At 48.2% G+C, this 27,506-nt stretch overlaps 1 protein-coding gene and 1 pseudogene across 1 annotated transcript; one reads left to right on the top strand and one right to left on the bottom strand.

Moving 5' to 3' along the window:
* Positions 1-72: 72 nt before the first annotated feature.
* On the top strand, positions 73-5,669 carry LOC136536369 (probable leucine-rich repeat receptor-like protein kinase At1g35710). The gene is made up of 2 exons (XM_066528691.1): positions 73-3,514; positions 3,755-5,669. The coding sequence occupies exons 1-2, from the start codon at positions 220-222 to the stop codon at positions 4,120-4,122; spliced, it is 3,663 nt and encodes a 1,220-aa protein (XP_066384788.1). The 5' UTR covers positions 73-219; the 3' UTR covers positions 4,123-5,669.
* Positions 5,670-5,803: 134 nt separating this feature from the next.
* Positions 5,804-26,859, bottom strand: LOC136536377 (probable leucine-rich repeat receptor-like protein kinase At1g35710; annotated as a pseudogene).
* Between the last annotated feature and the right edge of the window lie 647 nt (positions 26,860-27,506).

The raw sequence follows: 27,506 nt of genomic DNA, 5'->3' as shown, positions 1-27,506 counted from the left end.
CCCGTTCACTCCGCTTCCTCCCAGCCGTAGCACCGCATGTGCTCGCAAGTCAACCCACAGCATTGACCGCCAGCCAGCCGCGCCCGCGCGCGCCGCGAGCTCAAAGAGTCAAGACCACCACGTGCTCACCGCCTCACCGCCCCCCCGTCCGGCCCTCCCTGCCCGCCTCACCGCACGAACGGGCACGGGCACGCCGCGCTCCGCTCTGCCACCCGGCCAATGCCGACGCCACCACCCGCCCACGCCCGCCTCCTCCTCGCGGCCCCACTCCTCGCCATCCTTGCCCTCGCCGTCGTCGCTGCCAATGCCAATGCTGCGACGCCGCCGTCGACAGCCGACGTGCTGCTGGCGTGGAAGTCGAGCCTGGGCAACCCGGCGGCGCTGTCCACGTGGACGAACGCCACCCAGGTCTACATCTGCACCACCTGGCTCGGGGTCTCCTGCGACGCCGCCGGCCGCGTCGTGTCGCTCCGTCTGCGCGGGCTCGGCCTCACGGGCGGCCTGGACGCGCTCGACCCGGCCGCGTTCCCGAGCCTCACATCCCTCGACCTCAAGGACAACAACCTCGCCGGCGCCATCCCGGCGTCGTTCTCGCAGCTGCGCGCTCTGGCCACGCTCGACCTGGGCAGCAACGGGCTCAACGGCACCATCCCGCCGGAGCTCGGCGACCTCTCGGGCCTCGTCGAACTCCGCCTGTTCAACAACAACCTCGTCGGCGATATCCCTTATCAGCTGAGCAGGCTCCCAAAGATCGTCCAGCTCGACCTGGGGTCCAACTTCCTGACTAGCGCCCTGTTCTCACCGATGCCCACGGTGGAGTTCCTCTCGCTCTCCCTCAACTACCTCAACGGCAGCTTCCCGGAGTTCGTGCTCAGGAGCGGCAACGTCACCTACCTCGACCTGTCGCAGAACGGCTTCTCCGGTCCGATCCCGAACGCGCTGCCGGAGCGGCTGCCGAACCTGCAGTGGCTCAACCTGTCAGCCAACGCGTTCTCCGGCCGGATCCCAGCGTCGCTCGCGAGGCTGACGATGCTTAGGGACCTGCACCTTGGCGGCAACAACCTTACTGGCGGCGTCCCAGACTTCCTCGGGTCCATGTCGCAGCTGAGGGTCCTTGAGCTCGGCAGCAACCCGCTCGGTGGGTCGCTCCCGCCGGTTCTTGGCCGGCTCAAGATGCTGCAACGTCTCGACGTGAAGAACGCCAGTCTGGTCTCCACTCTTCCGCCGGAGCTCGGCAGCCTCAGCAACCTCAACTTCGTCGATCTCTCAATTAACCATCTCTCTGGGGGATTGCCGGCGTCTTTCGCCGGGATGAAGAGGATGCGGGAGTTCGGCATATCGTTCAACAACCTCACCGGCGAGATCCCAGGGCAGCTGTTCGCGAGCTGGCCGGAGCTCATATCCTTTCAAGCGCAGACGAACTCTTTGACCGGAACCATTCCACCTGAGGTTGGCAAGGCGACGAAGCTGCTAATCTTGTATCTCTACAGCAACAACCTCACCGGCGAGATCCCGTCGCAGCTCGGCGGGTTGGTGAACCTGGCTCAACTGGATTTGTCGGTGAACTCGCTCAGCGGACCGATACCAAACTCGTTCGGCAACCTCAAGGAACTCACGCGGCTGGCGCTCTTCTTCAACGAGCTCACCGGCAAGATCCCGCCGGAGATCGGCAACATGACGGCGCTGCAAATCTTGGACGTCAACACCAACGACCTGGAAGGCGAGCTGCCTTCCACCATCTCGTTGCTGAGGAACCTCCAGTACCTGTCAGTGTTCGACAACAACATGAGTGGTACCGTTCCACCGGACCTCGGCGCAGGGTTGGCATTGATCGATGTGAGCTTCGCCAACAACAGTTTCTCCGGCCAGCTGCCGCAGAGACTCTGCGACGGCTTCGCGTTGAATAACTTCACGGCGAACCACAACAACTTCAGCGGCAATCTGCCGCCGTGCTTGAAGAACTGCTCCGAGCTGTATCGGGTGCGGCTGGAGGGGAACCATTTCACCGGCGACATCTCGGAGGTGTTCGGGGTCCACCCCAGCATGGACTACCTGGACATCTCCGGGAACAAGCTGACTGGTCGGCTTTCAGATGATTGGGGACAATGCACCAACATCACACGCCTGAAGATGGATGGCAACAGCATATCAGGCGCCATTCCAGCGGCGTTTGGGAACATGACAAGCTTGAAGGATCTCAGCTTGGCTGCGAACAACTTGGCAGGAGCTATTCCACCTGAGCTGGGTAATCTCAACTTCTTGTTCAATCTCAACCTGAGCCATAACTCCTTTTCCGGGCCGATTCCGACAAGTTTGGGCAACAATTCCAAACTGCAGAAAGTTGATTTGTCAGGGAACATGCTTAATGGGACCATACCAGTGGGCATTGGCAATCTTGGTTCACTAACCTATCTTGATTTGAGCAAGAACAATTTATCAGGGCAGATACCAAGTGAGATCGGTAACCTGTTTCAGCTGCAGACCCTGCTTGATTTGAGCAGTAACTCACTGTCCGGTCCTATCCCTTCAAATCTTGTGAAGCTGGCGAACCTACAGAAACTGAATTTGTCACACAATGAGCTCAATGGTTCAATTCCAGCAAGTTTCTCTCGCATGTCGAGCCTGGAGATTGTTGATTTTTCTTACAATCAGCTCACTGGTGAAATACCGTTGGGCAATGCTTTCCAGAACTCTTCGGCTGAGGCTTACATTGGGAACCTAGGGCTTTGCGGCAATGTGCAAGGCATTCCTTCTTGCGACCGCAGCTCCGCTTCAGGGCATCACAAGAGAACGGTCATTGAAATAGTTTTCTCAGTAGTTGGAGCAGTGTTGCTGGCAGGCGTTGTTGCTTGCCTCATCCTAGCATACAGAAGGAGACCCAGGGAACAGAAAGTGTTGGAGGCAAGCACAAACGATCCATATGAATCCGTGATCTGGGAGAAGGAAGTGAAATTCACATTCCTCGACATCGTGAATGCCACCGACAGCTTCAATGAATTCTTCTGCATCGGTAAAGGCGGGTTTGGGAGCGTGTACAAGGCTGAGCTCCCCAGTGGGCAGGTCGTGGCCGTGAAGCGCTTCCATGTGGCTGAGACAGGAGACATATCAGAAGTGAGCAGGAAGAGCTTCGAGAACGAGATCAAGGCACTGACAGAGGTCCGTCACCGGAACATCGTCAAGCTCCATGGCTTCTGCACGAGTGGAGACTACATGTACCTGGTGTATGAGTACCTGGAGAGGGGCAGCTTGGGGAAGACATTGTACGGGGAAGAGGGCAAGAAGAAGCTGGACTGGGGCAGGAGGGTGAAGGTGGTCCAGGGAGTTGCTCATGCCCTGGCCTACCTCCACCATGACTGTAGCCAGCCCATTGTTCACCGTGACATCACTGTGAACAACATCCTGCTTGAGTCGGAATTTGAGCCGCGGCTGTCTGATTTTGGCACGGCGAAGCTGCTTGGCTCTGCTTCTACAAACTGGACTTCTGTAGCAGGATCATATGGCTATATGGCTCCAGGTAAATCTTGCATCTGCTTACTGTTCATGGAGCATATAGTTTTACAGATTTTACTTGAATACAGAACACCTGATCTGAGCTATTAAGTACACCAGTAACAACTAAGATCCTTCCTATTGCCGAAAAGTAATGTTATGAATTTAGATGTTTACATTAGCACTAACTACTGAGGCACTTTGCTTGATGATGTATCACGACGCAGCATACTAACTTGTGGCAGCTCTGGTTTTACTCTTGCAGAATTGGCATACACAATGAACGTCACAGAGAAATGCGATGTTTACAGCTTTGGAGTGGTTGCTCTGGAGGTGATGATGGGGAAGCATCCTGGTGACCTCTTAACCTCCCTGTCGGCTATCTCCTCTTCCACAGAAGAAGATTTATTACTCCAGGACATACTAGACCAGCGGTTGGAACCTCCAACGGGTGACCTTGCAGAAGAAATTGTGTTCGTTGTCAGAATCGTGCTCGCTTGCACACGGGCAAATCCTGAATCGCGGCCTTCCATGCGATCAGTTGCTCAAGAGATATCAGCGCACACTCAGGCTTATCTTTCTGAACCGTTCAGACAGATCACAGTAAGCAAGCTAACAGACTACCAGAAGTGATGTTTGCCTGTGCAAAGGTTTGAAGCTCAACAAGTGAAATTTGTAGTTAATGTATTGTTTTTTGATACAGTTTGAGAGGACTAATTTTCTCTCAGTCTGCATAGTGATAGACCACGAAACTATTCTGGAGATACTTAGAAGTCTATATGTACACAAAGTTAGCTGTATTAAATTTGTTACTATGCTGATGTTCGTTTTCCCCCCTGTCAAGGGGCTAAACATGCAACTGTAGGGTAGATAGTGGAAAACCACAAGTTGTAACTTGTAAGAGGTGTTCTACAGCCACTTTGCTTATTATTTCTCAAATATGACAAGTGCTTTCTCTGAGATGATACCGCACATTGTGACCAGATTGTGTTTTTCTACTTCTATTCCTACTTAAATGCAAGGCAGAGCTCTTGCCATTTTCCTTCACACACACACACATACAAAAAAAAAAAACTGCACAGATGTCTCACTACTTGAACAGTTCATGTACATGCTGCATCAATATTTCCATGGAAGTCAGGAATCAGGACAAGTGCTGCTGGCTACAGCGCCCACATAATTGTAGAACCAAGTAGGGTAGCGGCGATTAGAAAATGGTCATTACCGGTAGAAAAAAAAAGACCCTACAGGTGCATATAAAGTGACCTATATTTATTTATTGAAATTGCAGTACAACCACCGACTATAATTCTTTTGAACTTCTTCCCAACATCTATCATGCTGGTGCTCAACGTGGTTGAGGAATCCAGTTTGCTATCAGCAGGTGAGAGTACCTTTTTGTGGTGCATCTGCTAGGATCGGCTGCCAGCCTGTAACGATCTAGCTTCGTTTGGCAGCGCCCAACTAGCTGGATAACAGCAAGGCACAATCAGATAGCTAGAATTTTGGGAGGAGGAGGAAGACCAGGGTAGTTTAGGGTTCTATGTTTGACTGTTTGTTTCTTCAACATGTCTGAATGCTCAAGTACCTCTTGTGCTCCTCGCATCCTGGTGACCTCTTAACATCTCTGCTTGCTATCCCCTCTTCAACAGAAGATGATTTGTTACTACAGGACATATTGGACATTGCAGAAGAAACTGTACATGTTCGTCGCATACTCAGGCATATCTTTCTGGACCGTCCCGACAGATCCTAGTAAGCAAACTAACATACTACCAGAAGCAATATATACCTGCGCAGAAACTCCAACAGTTCTAGAGCCTTAAGTTTCTCAAGTTCTAGTACCAAAGACAAGAACTCGGAAAGTTTATTGGTAGAACTGGTAGATACACTATGAAATTATTATGGAAGTCGCCAATTGCAAGAATTAGTCTGTAGTGAACTTAGGTGTTTTACTTTATTGCCATACTTATTATTTATTGCTCCATTTAATGGGAAGGGCTAAATATGTAACTGAATATAGATATCAGAAGGCAGCAAGCTAAGATAAACTATTGCCACTTTATTTTCCTTACCCTTTTCTGGCTGTGCATGATAAGTTCTTAGTTCTTTCTGAATCTTTTCGACGATGGAAGTACAGCTCCCAGCATAAGTTTTCCCTGAATGGATGACGGGTATATCTATGCCACTTCTTGAAAATAATTTCATATACATATTCTTTTCATAACAGTAGTAGAAATGAATCAAGTACAAAAAAGTAAGAACTTCTTAAACATATCATATCAGAAAGGCATACAAAAAAAGACAGCAAATCTCCTTAAACATATAATGAGGTTTTTACTGAAATTGCCATACAACAGTTGACTATAATCCTTCTGGCCTCCTCTCAGCATTACATCTTAAAGCATACAAAGAAAGGCAGCAAATCTCCTGCTGTACTAGGGTAGAAAAAAAAAGAGAAGATTGGATTGCTAAGTATAGTAGAGATGACATCATTACTCCATTCTTCAGCTTGTATCACTTGTAGAAAACATAGGTACGGAAGATGGATCACTCTTTTCTTTCGAAAGAAAATGATTGATAGGCCGCACCTTTTGCATAATTTTGTATTGCATGCGATCAACAAACAAGAAAACAGAATACCTCAACTTCGTAATGGAAAAGAGCATCCCATACCACAGCCAGAATCAAAAAACAATTCCAGCGATCAAACAGTAGTACAGCCATTGGTCCTGGCATTCTCCGCCATTTCCCTCATCAAATGCGTGTGACGGATCTTGGCAAGAAATGTTCAAAGGAGGTCCACAGAGGTCAGGATTGTTGCCGTAAATCGATGGGTCTATGAGTGTTTGAAGTTGATTCCCGGTAGGTATCTTGCCTGACAAATGGTTGTTTGAGAGATTCAATGTGTTAAGGGACTGCAAACTACTCATGCCTGGAGGAATGGGTCCTGAAAGTTCATTCCAGGAAAGATCAAGGGACTCAAGATATTTGAGGCTACCAATGTTTTTAGGAATGGTACATGACATATTGTTTCTTGACAGGTTCAGAAATCGGAGGCCTTGGAGATTGGTTAACTCTTCAGGGATGCAGTGCGACAGTGAATTGCCTGACAAATCGATGCCTATCATCAGCTCAAGTATTCTATGGAATATCAGCTCTTGTCCCTTCCAGATGATGTCAATTCTATCCTGATAGGTGGACCCATCTAGCGATCCTATACTGGAATTAATTTTCGGATGCTTCATGGATTCTAAGTTTCCCAACTCTATTGGGATCAATCCTGTCAATCCATTGTGGGCCAAGTCTAGCAACTGAAGTTGTGAAAGCTGTGATAACTCCAGAGGAATTTGACCAGTGAAGTTGTTCGAACTAAGTCTAAGGATTTTCAGTGCTGGAGCATCGCTTCCAATCCAGCCAGGAATATCACCATGGAACCTGTTGTTCCCAATATCTACAGTGGCCAGCTGCTGGCATCCCCGGACGACAGCTGGAAATTCTCCAGTGAAGCTATTGCCGGCAAGATGGAGCGATTCTAGAGAACAGTTGTGGGTCGATGGGGCTTCAGGGATCTTACCTGAGAAGGAGTTGTTTGAGAGGACCATGAACTGCAGAGCCTGCATCTCCCACCAGCAGTCAGTCCGGTAGCTCCCCGGTGAACTGGTTGTTGAACAGGTCCAGTATCTGCAGGGACAACAGCCCTGCAGAAGGCCGAACCGGACCTGTTGGAGAAGGTGTTACTGTTTTGTTGCACGGTGAAGCCGTTGCCGTAGAGGCGCCGTGCCGGTGCCACTTCGCCAGAGAATCTGTCATCAATGTCCAAGTCGTCGGCGTTGTCGAGGTCCATGCTCATCGCCAGCGCCAGGTGGGCTGAGGATGATAGTAGCAGGAGACAGAGGCAGAGGTATGTGAGAAGGGTCTGGGATCCTCGTGCGAGATCTGCCATGGCACTCTCGCCTCTCGGTTTCAGCCTTGGAAACCAGTGAAGGATTTTTTTTTCTTGTTCTTTTTTTATATATATATAAAAGGTGATAGTTTGAAGGCCACTTGACATACGGTTAAGAAACCCGAGTGCAGCTTGGTTGACGACGACCGTGGACTGGCGGTCATGGATTTTGTGGATTACACGGCATCTGCAGGACTGTCAGTGGAATGGACATTGCTGGCAAGACTGACTTCGAGTCAAGGAACAAGTGCATATATGGACTAGCACATTGTGAAATTTGAAAAACACGGCATTAAGACTATCGGTGGGGACCCTCCAGGAAAGAAGTGCACGGCCGCACGATTTGCCACTGGTTTGATCGCCTGACGGTGACCCATAATATACACTGGTTGGGCTGGTTTAGCTTATAAGTCATGGTTGAAAATATCGTTGTCTGGTTTGGTGTGAGAGAAAAATATCATTTATTGACTGATAAACTATGACTTATAGGCAAGATACGAGCAAGCGAACAGGCTGATAACATACACACAAGAAAATGAATTTAGGAAGTGGTTTCGTGTACCTTATTAAGAACGATGGATACTGTAAACAACCCAGCAGTGTTCGATTGAAGCTCTGGATGTCTTCCTCATCAACTCCCTCGGTCGTTTCGCCACTGTCAATCTGTCACGAGCGGCTTCTCGGAATCAAGGTTGGACGGAGGAAGAAGAAGATAGAAGAGAAGACGGAGAGAGACATATTTGATCTAGACCTATTATTTGGCTCAAATTATCAAGTGATGATGATTGTTCATAAATTATTCAGTTGTTACATAGATTTTCTGCAAAATTAAACTTATTCACGGGCTCATGAACAACCCACCTTGCATATTAACATTGCCCGTTTCTTGTCATACAATGGTTAGGCACGGCAATGGTAAGTCATTCTATTTATTACCATTGTGCTGTCAATATAAAAGAAAGGAGGTAACTTTACCAGCTTATGTGGAAGGTGACAATATCAAGATATCCTATTCCTATCTCTTCATCCAAACACGAGACACGATCACTCCATCTCACTTTATCCTTCCAACCAAACAAAAAATAGGGATCATCGCATTCCACTAACCAAACAGACAATGTATCCGTCTCGTTCTCGTCCCATCTCAGAAACCAGAGTCAGGACCATCCCGCTCCACCTTTTCTTTCAACCAAACGCTACCTTAGTTTTTGCGATTTTTTTTTAAATTTTAACATTTTTTGGAAACTAATTTTAAATCTAACACTGTCGTTTTTTTTAACTGACACTTTTGGCCGAGCATATTACCCTGGCGCGGCCAAATACCTGTGCCTCGCCATGCATGGTGGCGCGGCAGCGGGCTGACGTGGCGACGACCGGAATCGCGACCGGTGACGTGGCAGGGCTCTGTCGAAGAACCGATCTTGGCGCGGCAGTGTCGCGTCTGGATCCGTGACGCGGCAGAGCCGAATAAACCCCCCGCGGCCAGTCCCGCTGCCCGAGCAGCAAAGCCGCCTGACCGCCGCGCCCGCGTCCGCCCGCCGCCTAGCACGCCGGCCGCCGCGCTACGAACGCCGACAGCCCCCCCCCCCCCCCCCCCCCGCCCGGCCCTCCATTGCCGCCTCCCTCCCTTCCCTTCCGTTCCCCGGCCGCCTCCGCCTCTCCTCGTCCTCGTTCAAGGTAATGACGCACATTTTATTTTCTTTTGAATGATGGATAGAATATTATGAGAGAAAAATTATGTTTGGGAACTATGGTCTACGGTTTGAAGGAAGATATTAGTTTGATTTTGTCAATATTAAGGTTAATTATTTAGTTAGAAGTATGTATACCATGTATTTTTTTGTTGTTATAATTGTCGGTTATATTATTTTAGTTGCATTGCAAATGATTATATTTTACATTAATTTGCGTTGTTTTGATTTATGTTTAATTTGAACCGTTTTATTAGATGAAAGACATGTTTCGGGAGCAGTTATGGCGAAAACGAGGTCGTCCTAGAGAATTGTACCCCGACGAGTCTAGCAAAGATGCCCTCGTCCCTCCTGAACTCCCTATCCCTAACTGTGACTGTGGTCGTCCGGCCGACGTGTTTCAATCGAGACATCCGGACACAGCGGCTCGTTGCTTCTACACATGCAGTCGTTTTAATGTAAGTAATTATTTCTGTATATTTTTTTTCTTCATTGGTATTACTAGGTTACTAATATTTTGTTGGAATTTTATTGTGTAGGTCCATGAGAGGTGCTTTTTCTTTCAGTGGATCGACGGTGCAGACAAGTTTGACCCCAGGTACCTCCTTTTCGACGATTGGTGGAGAGGGCGACATCCACGAGAGCACTTCGAGCAGTGGGTTCCACCTCCCCCTAACCCCCCTCCAATGATGGCTAAGGAGAAGCACTTAGCCGCAGACAACTCGAGGAACCTCCTCTGTGCCATTGCGGAGACCGAGCCGTGATAAACCCTGACAATACATTGGAGTTTGTGTATCCAAACAAGCATGAAGTAAGTGCAAAGTGTATGTGGTGAAATGTTGAGCTATATGTGTTATGTACTAATGTCACGTTATTTAGGTATATTCAATGACGAAGTGTCGTTTCAAGGAGTGGTTGTATGGTCCTAAGAACAAATGGCCTGAAGAACCTCCAAAAATAAAGCAAAAGAAGAAAGAAAGATTAATTTACAAAGCACCGCCAGTCAAGTGCGAATGTGGTGTTAAATCCAACTACGGTCTAGTCCCTTCGGAGCTTAGAATAGGCCATTATTGCGGCCATATGATTGACTATGATGAGGTTGGTTATTTATGTGGTAACCATGAAATCGTACTTTCTTTTTGTTTTGCTAAGACATATATGATATAATTTATCGTTTGAACAGAGCACTAGAAAATGCAGGTGGGAATGTTATGATGGTCAAGCTAAGTTCTTGGATGAACTGAAGGGGAAGCAAGTAATTGCACGAAAGAGGGGATATGAACCTGACTACGTCAACCTTTTCGTTAAACATCACAAAGACAAGATGCGTGAGTTTGCTATACAACACGGTATTTGTAACCTGATCGATATTGGGCTTGTCAAATGGGGATTGGAGAGACGGATGACATTAGAGGAGGAGAGGGCAAGAAAGGAGGCAAGGGAGGATGACGACGTGTTCTTCACTCAGGCCGTAGAGGCTGCAGATGAAGCGGAGGCCGCTTACTACAGGCGAAAGGCAGATCAGGGCAATGCAGGTGAGCCTAGCCACAGCAACAGGGTTGTGGTTGAGGATTGGTACTCGGACGACGAGTTGCTTACTCAGTGTGTTTCTAACTGAGGGTTTTTTATTGCACCGTCTGTTAGTTCCATGCTTTATTAATGATCAATGTAGCTATGTAGTAGAAATTCCATTGTGTTGTCTTATATTCCATTTGAACTACTGATGTATTGTACCCATGTATCATGTACTCGAATTACCCATGATCGATCTTAAGTGATCACATCTCTTTGTATCATGCGTTCAAAATTTCTAAAACGAACATAATCGGGTGAAATTATCTCGAATACAGCGTCGTAGCCCACTGGTTCGGCCGCGCCATAGCCTAGGTTCTGCCGCGCCAGAGTCCACGGCGCGGCAGTGACGCGGACAGACAATATCCAACTTCAACTGAGTTGTTGTCGGTACTGTACAAAACTACAAGTGCTGTCGCGATCGTGCGCAAGTTGAAACGAACATGAAGCAAAAAAATGGACGACAAGTTGCCACATAACATTTTCATTGGTTTATGAGTCTGCAAGTTTTCGACGATAATATTCATTCGACATAAGTTCGACGTAATGAACTAAGTCCCAGGAATGTAAGGATCCCTCGAACGCCTCTTGGAAACCTCGTCGTCTGGTGCAATAAGGGGGTCATCGTACTCCACCTCAAGAAGGGGGTATAGCTGGTGCGGCGTGGGAGGGGCCATTCTATTACAAATTGATAAACAAAGGGTTAGAGTATTCAAATTAATAATATTCAGATTAACATTATGTAGCATTGCAAAATTTGAACTACTTGTTATGCAATACGAACACAATATGAAATCACCTGGTCCGAATGAGTGACGGTGTATGGCCTATGGTGGTACACAGCATAGTCCTGAAGGAAGAGTTTTATCTCTGACATTGTGTTGAATATCATCCCCTTCCTAAGGGTTTCTTTGTCATGGTTGTACAATGAATTCCTACACATCTAGAGACCGGTGTCACAAACTGCCATATCCGTCATGCTGACATCCCTATAGTTCGGAACAGCCCTGAAAGGTACGTTCTTGGACCTTAGATGCTCAAGCTCAGTCACTGTGTAAGGTGGTGGTGGAACATACTGTTGCGCTTCGCTAATTCTGGCCCATGATCATAGTGTGAAATCACCGCCAAACTTTGCATTCAAACGGACACAAAGGTCATTGAAGCTAGGAGGTTCATCAAACCATTCCAATTCTTCTCACATATCCTCAAACATACCATCTTCTCTCCTAACACTTCCTCCATACAAAACTCTAACACAACAATCCATCTGCAAAAGCATTTCAAGAAACTTCATCAAGTCATCGAAATCGTCGTACGTAATGTCCATAGTAATATTAATACATATTCTAACTATAACTATACTAACTAATCTAATATTAATATCTATACAAGGCTAACTACAACATCTATAACTTTACTGCCTATACTAACTTACTATATTACCTATACTAACTAAACTAACTAACTTTACTAACTATACTAACTATACTTTAATAATTTTACTAACTTTATTAACTATACTAACTATATTAGGGGAGTACCTCGCTGCAGCGCGCTAGACCGGGCCAGGAGGCGCGGGCGCAGGCCTCAGCGGGCAGCCACCGTGCGTGGCCGAAGGGGGTGGCACGCCGGCATGTGGGCACGGCGGCCATGCCGTGCTCGGCGGTGGGCTAGCTGGCGTGGGCAGACGCGGCTGGTAGGCTGGTAGGCTGGATGGCTGGCGCGGCTAGACGCGGCCGCGGTGGCCGGCATGCTCGGCGGAGGGCTGGCGCGACGGCTAGGCGGCCTTGCTGCGCTACTCGGGCAACAGCAGCTACTCGGCCACTAGCGGACGCGGGACGCGGCGGGGGTTTTATTTGCCTCTGCCGCACCACAGATCAGGGCGCGGCACTGCCGCGCCAAGATTGGTGGCACGACAGGCCCTGCCCCGTCAGCGGTCAGCGATTCTGGTCGCCAGCCCTCTGCCGCGCCACCATGCATGCGCGCGGCACAGGCATTTGGCCGCACCAGGGCAATAGGCGCGGCCAAAAGTGTTAGTTTTTTAAAAAACCCCGACTCTGTTATATTTAAAATTAGTTTCCAAAAAGTGTTAAAATTAAAAAAAATCATTTTTGCTTGGTTCACACAAGTATTTTCCTTTAAAAAAACTGTAACAGCTTGTCGGTATTTTTTATCGGCAGATATTTGGTTCTTGGGGAACCCCGCTTGGTGCAAAGAACAATCACAGATGGAGACGAGATTTGTACTGGTTTGGTGCCCCCGAGAAGCGGGTAAAAGCCCTACGTCTAGTTGCTACTTGTTTGTATTACTTGTATTCGGTGAGATTGAGATTACAATATGGCTAGGCCTATGAAAGAGTCGATGATTACAACAGTGAGAATTGCTAGGTATTTATATCTGGGACCAACTTGCCCTACAAGCTAAGGAGTCGTGCCCTAGACGGAGTCTTGCGCAATCCGGAGATATCCTTCCTTGAATAGGGTCGTTGTGGGCCTTCGGGTCATCTCTGATCCGGAGTAGGTAGTCGGCAATATGGAAGTCGGGGTACCCGGGGGTATGGCATCGATATAAGCCCCCAAGCTTGTCTGTCAAATGCAACTCGACCGTCTATGTGTAGTCAGGATTGTCTTAGTCGGTTGGCTTGAGATCCAGGTGATTAGATGCCACCCAAAATTGCCGATCGCGACTTAAGACCCAATCTTGGGTAGGCCGAGAGAGATGCGTTGTTGGGAGATGAGCTTGTTCTAGTGCCATCCCTGGGTCATCCTATCTTGCCAATACCGTTTCACATGCAAGCCAGGGGACGCGCAGTCGTCTGTCAGTCGAAGCGCTGCGTCGGCTCAGTTCCCTGTGAATGTGTGTGGTGGAGATTTAATTCCTTTTTAATTGAGATGGCGGTTGAGATTTCTAGAAAGGCGGCTTGGTCCTATTTAATTAGGCCTGCTCATGATGAATCTGCAACCTCTATTTTGAAATCTCATAGCGAAGATGAGGAAGAAAACCGCCGGCCTCAAACGTCCTCACAAGGTGACGCATCTGCTACTCGCGTAGTCACCTGGCCAATTGGCTACGGCGGCGGCGGCGAGTAGTACGCCATCACCTCCGACGTATGCTCCCGTGTCTCCATCCCCAACGTCCTCTGAAGCCCCAGTCCCGGTGGCAGCACTGCCGCTGGTAATGACGCCGGTAGCTCCAACCCCAGCGGTCCCAGGTGGGGAAGCTAGGGTCGATGAAGTCGCTTTGCCGGGATTTCTGGCCAAGGTCCTGACCTAGCCGGCGCCATCTGCACCGGAGGTGGTGATCGAGCTCTCCGACGAGGACGAGCTAGAAGGCTCAACCCTACCGGTGGGCACTGCCACTGCCGCCCTGGTTGCCTCCACCGCTCATGTCGCCTCCGCCATCTCCGTCGTCCCCGGGCCCTCGACTCCTTGTGCCGCCGACTGGCCAGACACGAGCCGCTACAAGGAGATTGCGAGAAGCTCTTTGTCGAGCTGAATCGTGAAGCCATTGGCATCCTAGGGGATGGTGGCCTGGTGGTCCTCAGCAGCGACGATGAGGACAAGGCCACCGAGGAGGAGGAGGTAGACGAGGGGGAGGAGGAAGAGGCGAAGGACGAGCCTGCAGGCGGTGGGTCGCCGTCGAGGAGCTAGGCTACTCCCATCTCATCATCATGCCCTGTAAGCAGCTTGGTGACAATCCAAGGTGGCGCCTGCTTCATCCGCCTTAGAGTAGGGTTCCAGTTTAATCATTTGTAAATCCGTGTTCACGAATTATATCAATGAAATGACTAGTTCCCGATGAGTATCTTGTTGTTTATCCGCATTTTTTCAAACTGTCCCGTATTCGAGTCACCGCGATCAGAGCCACGACACGCTTTACACGTGGACACAATCCGAAATCGGGATAATTTTAGCAGTGCCGTCCTAGTTACTGAGTTGATTCATAGCCTCGAGTCAGGTTAGAACTTTACTCACAACTCGGGTACAAGGTGTTTGTAAATTATTCACAGTGTACTAAATCATCAATTCTATTTTGAGAATAAAAAAGTGATAGTTTGCTTTGTGACTAACTTACATTGCGGCTGTCAAGCTATTTTTAATACTTGAATAGACTAACAAAGCTGGACCTGTCAATTTGTGGCGAGGAAAAGAAAAAAATGAAAACATTTACCTGTCCCTACAATATTGTAAGATTACTTTGTTAGTCTTGCACAATTCTTCTTTCTTTTGTTATTTAAATCCTTCATTATGCAAACATTCAGACTTGTAGTAGCTAAACTCGAGTGGTTTGTGCACCGTGAGTCGATGCCATTTGCATGATTTAGGCTTAGCATGATTGAGAATTTTTGCAGACCAGTGAATAGCAAAATGATAGCTCCTGACTATTTATTTGGGTATGAGTAGGTTAACTGAATAAATAGTAGAAGACTAGTCGAGAAAAGGTAGCCGTAATTGAACAGCCTTAACCCCAGCCCCCCCGAGCATATATGCTCAAGAAAACTACTACTAACAAAGAAATAAAATCAACAACAAATGAAACACTTATATGGGTTGTATGCTGAGAAACAGAACATCAGGAACGCAGTTTATTATGCATAAAAGTGTTGTAGCTGATCCATGTTCCACGTATTCGGGAGCATATCCCTGTCTATCTCTACTAGTTGGTATACGCTTGGTCGGGCTATATCAACTACGATGTATGGACCCTGCCAAGGGGTGTTAATTTGTTTTATCCTTTGTGCGTTGGTCTCGTTTGAGTACCAGATCGCCAATGTTAAGCGCCCGGCCATGTACGCGCTGGCTATGATATCTACGAAGGGCTTGCTGGTATTTCTCGACTCGGAATGCAGCTATATCACGGTTTTCTTTGAGGAGTTCTAGGTCGATATAACGACAGTCAACTTGCTCTTCTTCAGAGAACATTGCTACTCGGGGCGAGTTTAGTCGGACTTCAGGGGGAAGGACAGCTTCAACCCCATACACAAGGAAAAATGGCGTTTCACCCGTTGCTCGGTTAGCTGTAGTGCGCACTGCCCATAGAACTGTGGGGAGTTCTTCGACCCATTTTTATCGTAGGCACTAAGCCTATAAAAAATACGGGTCTTGATCCCTTGCAGAATTATTCTGTTAGCACGCTCTACTTGACAGTTGGTCATCGGGTGATAGACTGAGGACCGATGATGCATGATGGCATGTCTTTCACAAAAATTCTCAAATTTTTTGCTGGTAAATTGTGTACCATTATCCAAAAGTATTTGGTGCGGTACGCCAAAACACAGTACAATGCTCCGCAAAAATTTGACTATATTTTCTTTGGTTATCCGGCCTACTGGCTCAGCTTCAACCCACTTTGTGAAAGTATCGATCACTACAATCAGAAATCTATAGCCACCCCGAGCACTTGGAAAAGGACAAAGGGATCGTATTTAATGCTTGAGCAGGTTGGTGAATCTGCCCTTTAAAAAACTGACAAGCTTCACATGTTTGAACCAACTCAGTGGCGTCTGCGAGCGCTGTAGGCCAGTAAAATCCTTGTCGAAAAGCTTTCCCGACCAGCGTTCTGTGAGAGGCATGGGACCTACAAATTCCTTCGTGGATGTCGTGGAGCAAACTAATGCCTTTGGCCTAGGTGATACACTTGCGAAGAACCCCATTTTGCCCTCGCTTGTAGAGGTTGTCATCTACCATTTGATAGCCCATGGCTTTATGGCTGGTTCGTTCTATGTTCGTATCATCGACCAGAGTAGCCTAGTTTGTGAGGTATGCCCAGATTGGATCCATCCAGTTCTCCTCGTTTCCAACTAGAGCGACAGCAGGAGCCGTATCGCCCAGCATAGACTTCCCAAGGAATTCGTTGAGTATTGCCTCGTCGCTTGACGGATCAAGCGTGGGGTTTGGACCTGACTTTGACATCGGGATAGATGGTTTTGTTAGCACTTTGACTAGGACGTCTCCTAGTAGGTGCTGTGGTTTAGCTGCCCGGCTAGCGAGCGTATTAGCATCTGAGTTTAGTTTTCTCGAGATGTATTGGACCTCGAGCCCATCAAATTTAGATTCCAATCGTCTATATGATAGTAGATATGCGACCATGTTCTCGTTTCTTGCTCAATAATCCTTGCTGGTTTCTTTAACGACTACTTCCGAATCCCCTTTCACAAGCAGTCGCTTAACACCCAAGGATATGGCAATTCGTAAACCAGTTAACAGACCTTCATACTCGGCAATGTTGTTAGTTGGAGTAGGATCTATAAAATTCAATTTGAGTTGCGTACCTCATGGCATCCCGTTTAGGAGATATTAAGACAACACCAGTCCCTACGCAATTCTTGCACTTTGCTCCATCATAGAGCATTAGGCAATGCTCGGGGTTTTGAGCCACCTCCTCGGGTTCTGGATTTGTCCATTATGCAACAAAATCAGCTAGAGCATGTGAAAGCACTAGTTTGGTTTTGGATAATTGATGAAACCTAGCACTAACCTTTGTCATGAGTGGTGAGATGAGCTAGGTTGGTGCAATCCAAGTGAGTGAGCAAGGTGAGGTCCATGGCGATGAAGATGGACAAGTGTTGATGATGATCAAGCTCTAACTTGGAAAAGAAGAAAGAGAAAAACAAAAACCGAGAAGATCAAGGCAAAGGTATAAGATAGATTTTTGTTTTGCACTCAAGACACCATAGAGGGTGTGAGTGACTTAGGATCGATAGCCATATTATAAAGAGGAGAAATCTTTGGCTAAATGGTTTATCGAGTGCCACTAGGTGACTTGATTTTTGCATATGCATTTAGGAACCTAGTGTGCTAACCTTGACCCTTGTAAAATGCTTTGAAAAATGCTAACACTCATGCACACTAGCTCTACACTTTGTGGTTAGCAAGTTGGAAGCAAGGGTGAAGTGGTTGTGGACATAGAAAAAGAAAAAGAGGAGACAGTCCATGACCGGACGCTGGCCGCGGAGTGACCGAACTCACCCCGGGCGCGTCTGGTCAATTATAGCGAAGCAGCGCTGTCTGACTGAGGGCGAGGTGAAGGACCAGATGCTGGCTCTGGCCCTGACCGGCATGTCCGGTCACTTCTTCTGGCGAGCGGACGTAGAGGTCAACGCGCGATCAGACGCGTAGGGGCTGCGTCAGTTCGCGGTTGACGTACACTGACGTCGGCAGGTTTTTCGCAGGTAGAGACATGGGGAGCTGACCAGACTCCCAGGCGCGTCTGGTCACTCGTGACCTGACGTGTTTGGTCGATGAAAAATGCCTCTGGACTCTTACTATAATCGAACGGACACGGCGTGTCTCTGCGTATGGTGCGTTGAAGCGGCGCGTCCGGTCGATTGTTTGATTGCGCATTGAATGTTAAGTGACCATTGGCATCTGATGGCTGAAGTTTAAACGAGGACACGTGGCGGCCATTGGTGCGATCAGACGCTGGCCGACCGGACGTATGGGTGCGTCCGGTAAGTGCGTCTGGTCAGTCCGAGAGTGCCCAACGGCTCTTTGAGTCTTGGGGCTCTATAAATAGATAGGTACCAGCTTGGGGTTGACTCTCTTACTTTGATATTCCTAACAACCTTGTGAGCCTAAGCAAACACCTCCCATTCATCTCCATCATTTGATTCATCATCATAGTGAGATTGGGATTGATTTCAAGTTCATTTGCTTGAGTGATTGCATCTAGTGGCACTTGGGGATCGTTGTGACTGCGGATTTCTTATTTCTCTTGATGGTTGCTGCCACCTAGACGGCTTGGAGCAGCGGAGGAGGACTGGCACATTTTGGTGATTATTTGTGGGCGTCTCCTGGTGATTGTGAGGGTCATGTGCCTTCCCCGGCGGAGAGCCAAATGGTAACTCTAGTGGATTGCTCGTGTAATTGAGTTACCTCACTTGTGTGTAGGTTCTTGCGGTGTCCAATTGTGTGGACAAGGTTCGTGCAACACCTCTTAGTCACCGAATCACCAAGTGTTGGTCGACACAATGGGGACTAGTGTGCCGACAAGCACGTGAACATCGGGAGAAAAATTGGTTGTCTCTTGCCCTTTGGTATTCTCCCAGTGATTGAGTTGGTATTCATCTTGTGATTGGTTCACTCCTCTACGCGGCGGTATAACCACCCTACTCACTCATTTACATTCCCGTAAACTAGTTGTAGCAAGCTTTTTAGTGTAGCTAGAATTGAGAGCTTGCTTTGTAGTTTAAGTTCATCTAGTGGAGATCTTTAGTGTAGCAAGTATGAGAGCTCTTAGTGAGTAGTGACTTAGCAAATTATGTGCCTAGTGATCATAGTAACTAGACTTGGTGGATAGGTGGCTTGCAACTCTTGTAGAGCTAGAGCAAGTTTGCAATTCGCTATTTGTCATACTAATCAAATTGCTCTAGTGATCTTGTAGATTTTTAATAGGCTATTCACCCCTCTCTAGCCATATTTAGACCTTTCAGCCTGTGATGTGATCGCAGTTCTAGGTACAAACTTTATGTCATATTGGCCTAACTCGACTGACCATTGAGCGATTCTACCAATGGCAGCTCGATTATGAACAATGGTACCAAGTGGATACGAAGAAACTACTTTGATCTTGTGACTTAAGAAAAAATGCTTAAGCTCTTGAGAAGATATCAATATGGTATAGATTAACTTTTGAATGTTAGGGTACCTGGATCGAGCATCATGTAGCACTTCGCTCACAAAATACACAAGGTGTTGTTTTGTTGATTTCTCGGCTTAACGCTCGACCACCAGGACCGTGCTAAAAACTGTGGGAGTTGTAGCTACATAGAGGAGCATGGTTTTGCCATCTTTCGGAGGAATAAGTATAGGTAACTGTTTCAAGTATTGCTTGAATGCCTGAAATGCTTCCTCGGTCTGTTCACTCCAAAGAAAATCGTCATGCTTTTTTAATAATTTATAAAATGGCATACCTCGTTCGCCTGACTTGGATACGAATCGACTTAGGGCTGCCATCATGCCAGCTAGCTTCTAGACTTATTTTTTGTTGCATGGAGACTGCATATCATCGATAGCCTTGACCTTTTTTGGGTTAGTTTCTATGCCCCGATGAGACACCAAATACCCGAGCAGCTTACCCGATGAAACGCTAAAAGAACATTTGTCAGGATTTAGCGTCATCTTGTTCTTACATAAATTATTAAAAGTTTCTTCTAGATTAGTGATCAGATCGCCTTGGAATTTGCTTTTAGCAACAATATCATCAATATATGCTTCCACATTGCGGCCGATTTGGCCTTCAAGAACAATATGAACAAATTTTTGATACGTAGAACTAGCATTCTTAAGGCCAAAAGGCATCTTAATATAACAGTACACACCAAAAGGAGTTACAAATATAGTTTTTTCCTCATCATGTATGCACATGCTAATTTGGTGATACCCTGAATAGGCATCTAAAAAAGATAGCAATTCGCATCCGGAGGTTGAATCTACAATTTGATCCATCATTTGAAGGGGATATTCATCCTTGGGGCATGCTTTATTTAGATCGGTGTACTCCACGCACATCCGCCATGTGTCGTTAGGCTTCTTGACCATGATGGGGTTTGCTAACCACTGTGGGAAGGGGACCACTCGTACGAAACTGGCCTTCAGTAGTCGGTTGATTTCATCTTGTGTGGCGGCTCGCTTCTCGGGTGTATAGCGTCTTTGTTTTTGTCTGACTAGTCATGCGCCAGTTGGTAGACCCAATTTGTGCTCGATTACCTCCCTAGGGATTCCGGGCATGTCTGATGGTTCCCAAGCGAACACATCCTTGTTCGCCCGGAGGAAAGCAATGAGCTCGAGTTCCTATTGAGGAGGAAGGTTGGTCCCGATATGGGTGACCTTATCGGGATTTGTCGGATCAATGGTGATAGGCTTGGTAGTCTGGTCCCAGTTGTGACTTCGTTAGATTGAGGAGTGTTATCTGGCTTGTCCACGACCGCCGCTTGTTTAGAGTTGACCACGTTGATCTTCGGCGTATGAGACTACGAGAGTTCTGGAGATTGGGATTGCGAGATCATTGGGATCGGAACTTCAGAGGGAATTGGAGCCTGAGGTTGAGACAGTGCCAAGATCTGATTTTGTGGTAGGATAGGTGCCTTGGACCTGGCTTCAGCCACTTTAGAACTCTCGGCCTCTAGAATTGATGGCTTGGCCACAACCGGGACTGCTATGGCAGGTGCAGGTAGTGTTGTTGCTAGTGTTGTCATAACAGTCGAGTATGTGGTCTTTAACTGCTTTGATGGTGGCTCAGCCGGGTCTACGAGAACCCGCCTAAACTGCTTGATCAGGTCGAGAGTTTTCATGTCGCATGCAACTACACCTTTCCGGTCATCGTATATAGTGAGGGGACCATGGGGCCTGGGCACCTTCAGCACCGAGTAGGCGAAGTGGGCCACAACCATAAATTTCTTCAAGAATGGTCTTCCCAGAATGCAGTTGTAGGCCGACTCAAAGTCGGCCACCTCGAAAGTAAGGATTTTAGACCTTAGGTTCTCACCATCATGTAGGGTAACCTAGAGGTCGATCCTTCCAAGTGGATAAGCTGACATGCCTGGCATTATTCCATAGAAGGGTTCCTTGACTGGGATTAGAGCCTTCCTAGGCAACGCGAGGTTGTCGTATGTATTGGCGAAGAGCGGATTGAGCACACTGCCACTATCGATTAAGGTTCGTCCGACCTTGTAATTCCTGATGTATGGTTTAATAACCAATGGGAGCAGTGGGCCATCGTATAGATTCCGGGGATGATCCCTAAAGTCGAACAAGATGGGGACTTCTGACCACTTGAGCCTTCTTTCCGATGGTTGGGTACTGCTCATCTGCCACTGGACTTGTTTCAGCTTGGTCATGGAAGCCGGGGTGGCTGTGCCACCATAGATGGTGAGTATTTCGTTCTCGGGCAGGATGACCTCTTCGTCTTCTTCTGCCACGTGAACGTTCTGATCGTGCCGTTGCTGATGGCCGGGTGCTTTGACACTACGCTGTTGTTCCTCCTCTGTTTTTGCTTTTTATACACTGAGCACTCCACGAAGGAGTGCTTGGTGGAACGATGATCAGGACAATAAACAGGGAGGTCATCGGGTTTACCTTGGCATCGGGGCAGAGCTTTTCCCTTTTCGGCGGTGAGGATTTTGGTGTCTTCGTTCTTGCGCTTCTTCTTATCCTCCGCTGATCGAGAGGCGTTGAGTTGTCTGTGCACTCGTGCTCGGGCATCAGCTGCCTTGGCCATTGCCTCGATGATCTTGTAGAGCTCAGTCACTGTTTTAGGGGTTTTAGTGGCTAGCTTCTCGGCGGTCTTTTCATCCTTGCAGCCTTGCTTGAAGGCTACGATCACCCGATCTTCAATCATGTCGGGAATCGTGTTGCAGATATCCCTCGTCGAATGAAATCCTGAAGAGATTCATCAGGTCTCTGTATGCATGCGAACAGATCATCCTCCTGACCGGGGCAGGTGTATGTTGCATGGAAGTTGGCCTCAAACATCTGGCACAGATGAGCCCAGAACTGAACGGTACCTTTGGGTAGGTTCATCAACCATGTTCGGGTCGAGCCCTATAGGACAGTCGAGAGGTGATTGGCTTTAACATAATCATCACCGTATGCTGCCTCGATGACCATAGAGTAGATGTTGATCCACTCCTTTGGATTGGTGGTCCCGTCGTATTTCTCAATCGAGCCAGGTTTGAACTTATGAGGCCAAACGACCCTCCGTAGATTCGGGGCGAATGCGCAATAATCAGTCACCGAGACTCGAGGTTGGTGCCGTAATGTTGAGCCCGATTTGCATCGAGCATCGCTTGGGCATCCCGACCTCTTCGGATCGCATCCAACTCGGGCCTGAGGTCTCGACGTCCAGGAGGGGCATTGTACCGGTTGCCCACTGATCGGTTAGATCTCTCGGGGCGTGGATTCCAGTTACACAATTGGGATCTGGTCGATTTAGAAGGTGCGTCCGCCTTTGCCTCCAGGCGTTGTTTAGCCTGATCGGCCAGGTCTTGTGCCTGTTTGATGATGGTCGCCAATGGTGTTCCTTCTTGTGCCAGGGCCCCCATAGTTCCTAGGAGCATCCTGATCTGAATGTTGTCTTCCTGCGCCGTCGTAGTCAAGATCGAGAAGAGCGGCATAATCGACAAGATCCTCAGGAATATGGCTGAATGACGTGAATACTTCGTGGCCAGCACGAGTCAAGTCGGGATCATAGTTCCCTGTCAGCTGTAGATTGAAATCTCCCTAGTGTTCGAACACCAAACTCCTGAAGTGGATAGTCGGTGACACATCGTGGGACAGAGAATTGATCTGTGAATATGAGTAATAGTTGCCCATAATCGCAGATCTGACAGAGAAAGGTGCCATAGCGGCGTCGGAATGCACCGGATCTGGGTACCAAACCTTGTTGATGATCGGCATGATCGGTCTTCGTGCAAGATCTCCCTACCTGGTGTGCCTCTGTCCATTTTTTTACCGGAAGATATTTGGTTCTTGGGGAACCCCGCTTGGTGTGAAGAACAATCACAGATGGAGACGAGATTTATACTAGTTCGGTGCCCCCGGGAAGCGGGTAAAAGCTCTACGTCCAGTTGCTACTTGTTTGTGTTGCTTGTATTCGGCGAGATTGCGATTACAATGTGGCTAGGTCTATGAAAGAATCGATGATTACAATACGGAGAATTGCTAGCTATTTATATCTGGGACCAACTTGCGCTACAACCTAAGGAGTCGTGCCCTAGTCGGAGTCTTGCGCAATTCGGAGATATTCTTCCTTGAATAGGGTCGTCGTGGGCCTTCGGGCCGTCTCTGATCCGGAGTAGGTAGTCGGCAATATGAAAGTCGGGGTACCGGGGGTATGGCATCGACACAACTGCATCAAGTGACAAAAAATATTGGTAGGCAATTGTTAATCAGAAGGCACGTCATCTGCTTTCTGCCCTTTCTTAATTTTATTCTCTTGCTATTTTCAGGATGAAAAAAAGAGAAATAAAAGGAAAACAAAAAATTTAGGTGTGAAAGAGAAGATTTTTCATCCGGACACCGAGTAGACAAACCTTTGCGTAACCTTTCCTAAGCTATCAGCAAACTGAAAAACCAAAAATCTCAAGTACTCCAGAAAAACTAGAGCTCCAAAGAAAAGCCAAAAACCAAAAACGAAGCCAAGAATTACAGAGTAACATAACCATGTAACTTCTTTACGGCCTTTGGTCATCTCAGATTTATCTCTGTTGGAACATGCTACGCTCAGAGGGAAGCCACAGAGCCCCAAATTGTTTCCATAAATCGATGGATCATCAAGTGTCTGAAGTTGTCTTCCTGTGGGTATCTCACCCCACAAGTGATTATTCGAGAGATTTAACGTGCTAAGGCAAGACAGATTTGAAATGCTCCGAGGAATAACACCTGAAAGTTCATTCCACGATAAGTCAAGGGACTCCAAGAGATCCAACCTGCCAATTCCTTGTGGAATGCTGCCTGACAGATTATTTCTTGACAAGTTCAAAAATATGAGACCTTGAAGGTACATTATCTCTTCGGGGATGCTGTCAGAAAGTGAATTGCCAGATAAATCAATGCCTGTTACGAAGTCAATACTTGTCTGAAAAGTTCGTTCACTGCCTTTCCAGAGTACGCCAACTCTAGCTCGATACTCATCCTGAGACTTCGGAGGTTCAGGAGTAGTCCTCCTTGAAAACACGGAAACCCGGCTCTGCTGTACCAATTTAAGCTGGAAACGAATATCGTGATTTTGAAGAGTTTCTACCATGAATGGTTGTTCCATTGATGATAAGTTGCCAATTGATCTCGGAATGGATCCAATGAAGTTATTATTGGCCATGTCAAGTAAATGAAGATTAGAAAGTAGGGACAGCTCCGACGGAATAATACCAGTGAAATTGTTAGATCCAAGTATGAGAACCCTTAAAAGAGGAATAGCTGTTCCAATCCAAGACGGGACGTCACCAAAGAAATTGTTGTCCCCAATATCAAGTGTTCTTAGCTTCATGCATTTCTGAACGATAGGTGGAAAAGTTCCAAAGAAGCTGTTGTTACCAAGATGAAGCGATTGGAGAGGCAAATCATAGGTCGCTGAGCCTGCAAATCCTCCAGAGAAGATGTTGCTAGACAAATCCATGAATTCCAGAGCTTGCAAGTTCCACCAACAGCTTGGGAGCTCCCCACTCAGTTGGTTATTTGAGAGATCCAGTGACCTCAGAGAAGACAAGCTACAGAAGGATGCATCAATATTGCCAGATATGCGGTTTTCATTGACGAATAGAGATGTGAGACGGGTGCACTGTGACCAATCTGACGACAGGCTCCCCGTGAAATTGTTCCCTGAGACGTCCAAGTGGTCCAAGATGGGATGGACACCGAACGCCTCTGAGATGTCGCCGGTGAAGTGATTCTGATCTAATCGCACCCGGTACAGCTCAGAGCAGTTCCGTAGACATGGTGGCAGCGTGCCGCTGAAGTTGTTGTGGTTCGCTGTGAGGTTATTCAGCGCGAAGCCATCGCAGAGGTACCGTGGCAGGTCACCCGAGAAACTATTGTTAGCAAAGTACACGTCGGTCAGGGCCAGCCCTCTGCCAAGGTCCGGAGGTAGGGTTCCGCTCAAGTTGTTATCAAACAAGGCGAGGTACTGGAGATTTCTGAGAGACGAGATGGTGGAAGGCAGCTCACCTTCTAATTGGTTGTTGTTCAGATCCAAGATCTGCAGTTCTGTCATGTTCCCAATCTCCGATGGGATCGCTCCGTCAAGCGTGTTGAAGAAAAGTGCCAATCTTGTGAGCTGCTTGAGGTTGCCCAACGAGCTTGGTATCGGTCCGCTGAGCCAATTCACCGACAAATCCAGTTCAGCCAGGTTAGCCAACTCGCCGAGCTCCCGCGGGATCTCGCCGGTGAGGTTGTTGCTGTAGAGGTACAAGATTATCAGCTTCGTCGCCTTGCCGACCTCAGGTGGAATGGTTCCGGTCAAAGAGTTCGTATGTGCTTGAAAGGATATGAGCTCCGGCCAGCTCGCGAACAGCTGCCCTGGGATCTCGCCGGTGAGGTTGTTGAACGATATGTCGAACTCCCGCATCCTCTTCATCCCGGCGAAAGACGCCGGCAATCCCCCAGAGAGATGGTTAATTGAGAGATCGACGAAGTTGAGGTTGCTGAGGCTGCCGAGCTCCGGCGGAAGAGTGGATACCAGACTGGCGTTCTTGACGACGAGACGTTGCAGCATCTTGAGCCGGCCAAGAACCGGCTGGAGCGACCCACCGAGCGGGTTGCTGCCGAGCTCAAGGACCCTCAGCTGCGTCATGGACCCGAGGAAATCTGGGACGCCGCCAGTAAGGTTGTTGCCGCCAAGGTGCAGGTCCCTAAGCATCGTCAGCCTCGCGAGCGACGCTGGGATCCGGCCGGAGAACGCGTTGGCTGACAGGTTGAGCCACTGCAGGTTCGGCAGCCGCTCCGGCAGCGCGTCCGGGATCGGACCGGAGAAGCCGTTCAGCGACAGGTCGAGGTAGGTGACGTTGCCGCTCCTGAGCACGAACTCCGGGAAGCTGCCGTTGAGGTAGTTGAGGGAGAGCGAGAGGAACTCCACCGTGGGCATCGGTGAGAACGGGGCGCTAGTCAGGTAGTTGAACCCCAGGTCGAGCTGGACGATCTTTGGGAGCCTGCTCAGCTGATAAGGGATATCGCCGACGAGGTTGTTGTTGAACAGGCGGAGTTCGACGAGGCCCGAGAGGTCGCCGAGCTGCGGCGGGATGGTGCCGTTGAGCCCGTTGCTGCTCAGGTCGAGCGTGGCCAGAGCGCGCAGCTGCGAGAACGACGCCGGGATGGCGCCGGCGAGGTTGTTGTCCTTGAGGTCGAGGGATGTGAGGCTCGGGAACGCGGCCGGGTCGAGCGCGTCCAGGCCGCCCGTGAGGCCGAGCCCGCGCAGACGGAGCGACACGACGCGGCCGGCGGCGTCGCAGGAGACCCCGAGCCAGGTGGTGCAGATGTAGACCTGGGTGGCGTTCGTCCACGTGGACAGCGCCGCCGGGTTGCCCAGGCTCGACTTCCACGACAGCAGCACGTCGGCTGGCGACGGCGGCGTCGCAGCATTGGCATTGGCAGCGACGACGGCGAGGGCAAGGATGGCGAGGAGTGGGGCCGCGAGGAGGAGGCGGGCGTGGGCGGGTGGTGGCGTCGGCATTGGCCGGGTGGCAGAGCGGAGCGCGGCGTGCACATGCATTTTGGTCAAGTATAGCGTGCGATGCCGGTTCTCATTCTCGATAAAAGGGAAGTTCCGAGTTCTTTAATAAAACGCTTAAAAGAATGTCTTATATCGGCTATTTATCAAGAAAAATGATTATACTATTATAAAAGATGGATAATTTGTCACAAAATGAGCATAAAAATAGAGTACATCAAAAACTGATATAGTTATCTTCTTTCTTCGATTATCCGTCGTCTGTCAGAATTTGAAAATCGCAATCAAAGAACAACGAGATAAAAAGGGCACCTACAAACACCATTGTGATGCGAGACTTTTATGGCCCCAAAATCCACTTGCCGCTAGATTATATCTAGTAACGAGTGAAAAAAACAACGGCTAACAAAAACCCCCAAAATAAGATTATGGTTTTCCACCACTAGAACAAATTGTTGGAGAATCAAACCTTGTCATAGATAGAACAAACAAAATGAATAGGTTAAAATCATTGCATCGAAATCAAACCAACTATTTATCATGATAAACATACCGAACTGATTAGATTTCGCAGAGAACCAACATGTCTAAGGAAAAAAAACATACTCTAACTTCTACTACCCCTTCATTTCAGATTATAAGACGTTTTG

The sequence above is a fragment of the Miscanthus floridulus genome, chromosome 1 (assembly GCF_019320115.1).
Source record: "Miscanthus floridulus cultivar M001 chromosome 1, ASM1932011v1, whole genome shotgun sequence".
Classification (NCBI taxonomy): domain Eukaryota; kingdom Viridiplantae; phylum Streptophyta; class Magnoliopsida; order Poales; family Poaceae; genus Miscanthus; species Miscanthus floridulus.
The sequence above is the reverse complement of the archived record's forward strand: the minus strand, read 5'-3'. Positions and strand labels throughout refer to the sequence as shown.

What these genes read in the sequence shown, in the direction of transcription:
- LOC136536369 (XM_066528691.1), top strand. Translation starts at nt 220, where the DNA reads ATGCCGACGCCACCACCCGCCCACGCCCGCCTCCTCCTCGCGGCCCCA. An exon ending in ATATGGCTATATGGCTCCAG is followed by an intron (nt 3,515 to 3,754) that starts GTAAATCTTGCA and finishes TTACTCTTGCAG; the next exon opens with AATTGGCATACACAATGAAC.